General features: G+C 34.3%; 1 protein-coding gene across 1 annotated transcript; it reads left to right on the top strand.

The window, feature by feature from the left end:
* Positions 1-1749: 1749 nt before the first annotated feature.
* LOC131144395 (membrane protein PM19L-like) lies at positions 1750-3166 on the top strand. Its single transcript, XM_058093025.1, has 4 exons — positions 1750-2003; positions 2123-2342; positions 2523-2568; positions 2885-3166. The coding sequence occupies exons 1-4, from the start codon at positions 1874-1876 to the stop codon at positions 2969-2971; spliced, it is 483 nt and encodes a 160-aa protein (XP_057949008.1). The 5' UTR covers positions 1750-1873; the 3' UTR covers positions 2972-3166.
* The last annotated feature ends 518 nt before the right edge of the window (positions 3167-3684 follow it).

Here is a 3684-nt window from a genome sequence, read left to right as displayed (position 1 = left end):
CTTGCGCTTAAAAGGCATATATATAGATGTTAAGTTCAAATGAGTACGTCTTTGCCAATTAAAATCTATTAGATGCTTCTTTTGGTCAACCTATTATTAGATGTATTTAACCATTCAGATAATCTGCCTATATTATTTGACTTGTTAATTGGACTAATTAACCTAGGATCGGTCGATCTATCCCTCGGGACTTTGTATGAGACATTCATTTTTCACTTAATTCCTTTTAAAAAAAAAAGAATTTAATTTCCAATATATTAATTCAAGATTTAAAATAGGACTTCTTTGTCCATAAGGTGATAAAAACAAAGGAATTTAAGTGCACAAAATTACCAATTGAGAAAATTACTTATACAAAAATGTTAATTGAAGATTTTCTCTTGACTGACTCTAATAACTTGAAAACCTATTGAATCACATTTTAAAACAAGACTATTAATTCAAAGGAGATTATAATAATCAAAATTGAGTTAATAATATTTTGAGGACCAACTTGTAATAGATATAAATAAAAATATAAAAGGCTCATTAATTTTATAAAAATTAAATAAAGATATGTTTACACACATAGCATACGACCAATTTTAATTTAACATAAACATAATTATGAATGCTAAATCTCAGTAATCCAAGTGCACATTGGGTACATTAATTAGAATGAAATATGATCTAATAAAAATTAATCGAGCTTGCTACTTAATTTTAATTACATATTTTCATTTTAAATTTTTATTTCATTTTTTCTTTCGTTGTGCAAACCAAACACGACCTGAATAATAAAACAAACTTCATATATACCTTTGACATGGACAAAAAAATCATATAACTGGTGAGAAAACCGACTTGGTTTTGAAAAAAAAAAGCTATTAAGGACACAGAAAAAAAAAAAAAATCATTGTGTCGTTGATATGTGTGGGCTAACTTTGTCTACTAAAATTAAACCTCTAACATTGACAAAAAATCACCATGCCAGTGATAGATGTAAGTGAAAAATAAACCTCATGGACAATAAATCATTGAGTCATTATAGAGAAAACTAACTTGATTTTTAGGAAATGAAAACTATTAGAAGCATAGACAACAAATCACTATGCCTATGATAGTTGTAGGCTGATTTGGTCTAAAAAATACAAACCTTTGACATGTACAACAAATGGCTGCATCATTCTAAAAAGGTGCAGAACAGGTGAACCATTTGGTTTTTCCAAACCTCTAATCAAATGCAATGTCATAGTGAAATATGAATTTGTGATGTATGAGATCAAAGTTCAACTTATGTGCGATGAAGACGGGAGTCCTTTATTACCTTTGTCCTTCATTTTATTAAGATTACCTTACCACTAGATATTGTTCCACCTTATATTTCCACAGTATTCCATTTTAGAATGCAATACTTCTCTCACCACAAGAAAACCAATAGGGAGGGCAATTGCATCCCTTTATATCATCCATCGTCGGATTATTTAATTAAGGTGTCCTTCATATTTTCACCAAAGTCACAAATGGTACAAACCCCTCTGCGACTGGAAAGAATACAACTTTTCCTCATCAATACAATTGGAAATGGTTCAAGGAAGAATGAACCCTATATATACACATAGGAATCAGCATATGTAAGAATCTGAGTTTTCTCCCTTCCTTGAATTGAAAGCAATGTGGGTCATCATATCTTTACAGCCCAAAAGCCCTTCAGAACCTCCAAGCATACAGCTTACAAGAAAAGAACCCAAAACTGCACCTTCATGGGTCATAACCATAGTTACATATATATATTAAGCCGATCCCTTTCCGCGGAACAGGCATTGCACTTGCACTGAGGTAGCCCCGTTGCAGCGTCTTCATTAATTTGCAGCTAGCTAGCTACCACTCAAAAATGGCAAACGGTGGGGAGCTGAAACAGGTGGCAGGCCTGCTTTTGGGCCTCAATTTCTGCATGTATGTCATTGTTCTTGGCATAGGCGCATGGGCAATGAATAGAGCTATTGACCATGGCTTCATCATCGGTCTCTCTCTCTCTCTCTCTCTCTCTCTCTCTCTTTCTCTCTCTCTCTAAGCTTTTGTGTGCGTGTGTGTGCATATATAAATATAATATGTGTGTGCGTGCGTGCGTGCGTGCATGCAGGGCCTGGATTTGACCTTCCCGCACATTTCTCACCCATATACTTCCCCATGGGGAACGCCGCCACCGGCTTCTTTGTCATGTTTGCTCTGATCGCCGGAGTCGTCGGGGCTGCCTCGGCCCTCTCCGGAATCAACCATCTCCGGTCGTGGACCATCGACAGCTTGCCGGGGGCAGCATCAGCTGCTGTCATTGCCTGGGCTCTTACTCTCCTTGCCATGGGGTAATTAGTAATTTCACACTAACCCACATATATCTTCGGAAAAATTATTTGATAGATCGGATCCGATGTATATCAAATTTGATATGATTTCATCGTATGAGCATTATTAAATTAGGCAGTTCTTTTTATACATACGGTAAAATCATGTGCCTTAAAATCATTCGGGTGTTGCTTCTGCAGTTTTGCTTGTAAAGAAATAGAACTCCGCATCAGGAATTCTCGATTGGTAAGACTTTTATTGCATCTCTGTTAGTCAATACAACAAATGAAAGAAAAATATAAATGGTTTTACCATTTCATCTTTACTCACCATGTGAAAAAATCAATGCATTTTTTGTTAATTTTTAATCAAATTAGAATAATTCTTATTTTTAATAATATACAGAGAAAATAGAATAAAAAACTTTTTTGCTCTTTTTCTTTTTCTTTAAACGAAACTAGCGATCCAATGGGAGTATTAAAATAACAAAAACAGCAGTTTGGTATGTGGGAAAAATGAAATGAGGCATGACCTGATAGTGCAATATTGCTTTAATTTGCAGAGAACAATGGAGGCATTTATAATCATCCTCTCAGCTACACAGCTCTTATACATTGCAGCCATTCACTCAGCTTCATCCAGGAGATGAAACTTCCAATTCTCGTTAATTGTGCGGTGCTTTCACATCCTTTTTTTCTTTTTTTTTGGGGGTGGTATATCTTGAATCTTTCTAATTATTTGGGATCAATGTACATTGAGTTGGGAGATTGTTGTATTATTAGTGTGGTGGTGTGATTGGATTGTCTGTATGAAATTAATTCCTTTGATTTATTCACATTTCAAATGCCCCGTCTTACAACGCATCCTGAATATTGAATGGCTTGCTAAAAATAAACAACAATGAACGAAGAAAGGAATATCCATAAAAAGAAATGTTGATGTTGTACTTCTGCGAGCATGAAGTTTTAGCCTTAAGTTTGGAGTTCTATGAATTGGAAGAGATTCAAAGGAACATAGGTACAAAATTTCATAAAATTTGTCAATACTCCACGCAGAGTCAAATTCAAAGTTGAATTTCATGTTCACTCACAAGTACAAAAACTAAAAATGCTTCATGTCCTAATGATTTCAACTTCAACAATATATATATATATATGGGTAAAAATGAATCTTTAATATTTCTTAGCAATGAAAATGCCTAAAACTACAATTCGTTTTCCTGGCTCAGTTACCATTTTTGTACTGCAAAGGAATTAGAAACACATTTTTACAAGTTTTAAAATGTTCCTTTGGAACCATGGCCAAGAGAACAACTAAGATAACCCTATTAAGGAGCCTATGCCAACAAAAATAAACTCAATA

This window comes from Malania oleifera, chromosome 12, assembly GCF_029873635.1.
Source record: "Malania oleifera isolate guangnan ecotype guangnan chromosome 12, ASM2987363v1, whole genome shotgun sequence".
Lineage (NCBI taxonomy): Eukaryota > Viridiplantae > Streptophyta > Magnoliopsida > Santalales > Ximeniaceae > Malania > Malania oleifera.
Note: the sequence above shows the minus strand (reverse complement) of the source record. Positions and strands in the feature narration are given on the sequence as shown.

Bases quoted from the DNA above. Each gene is read 5' to 3' on its own strand.
- LOC131144395 (XM_058093025.1), top strand. From the start codon at position 1,874: ATGGCAAACGGTGGGGAGCTGAAACAGGTGGCAGGCCTGCTTTTGGGC. The intron at 2,004-2,122 runs GTCTCTCTCTCT...GCGTGCATGCAG, and splicing joins TGACCATGGCTTCATCATCG to GGCCTGGATTTGACCTTCCC. The intron at 2,569-2,884 runs GTAAGACTTTTA...TTTAATTTGCAG, and splicing joins GCATCAGGAATTCTCGATTG to AGAACAATGGAGGCATTTAT.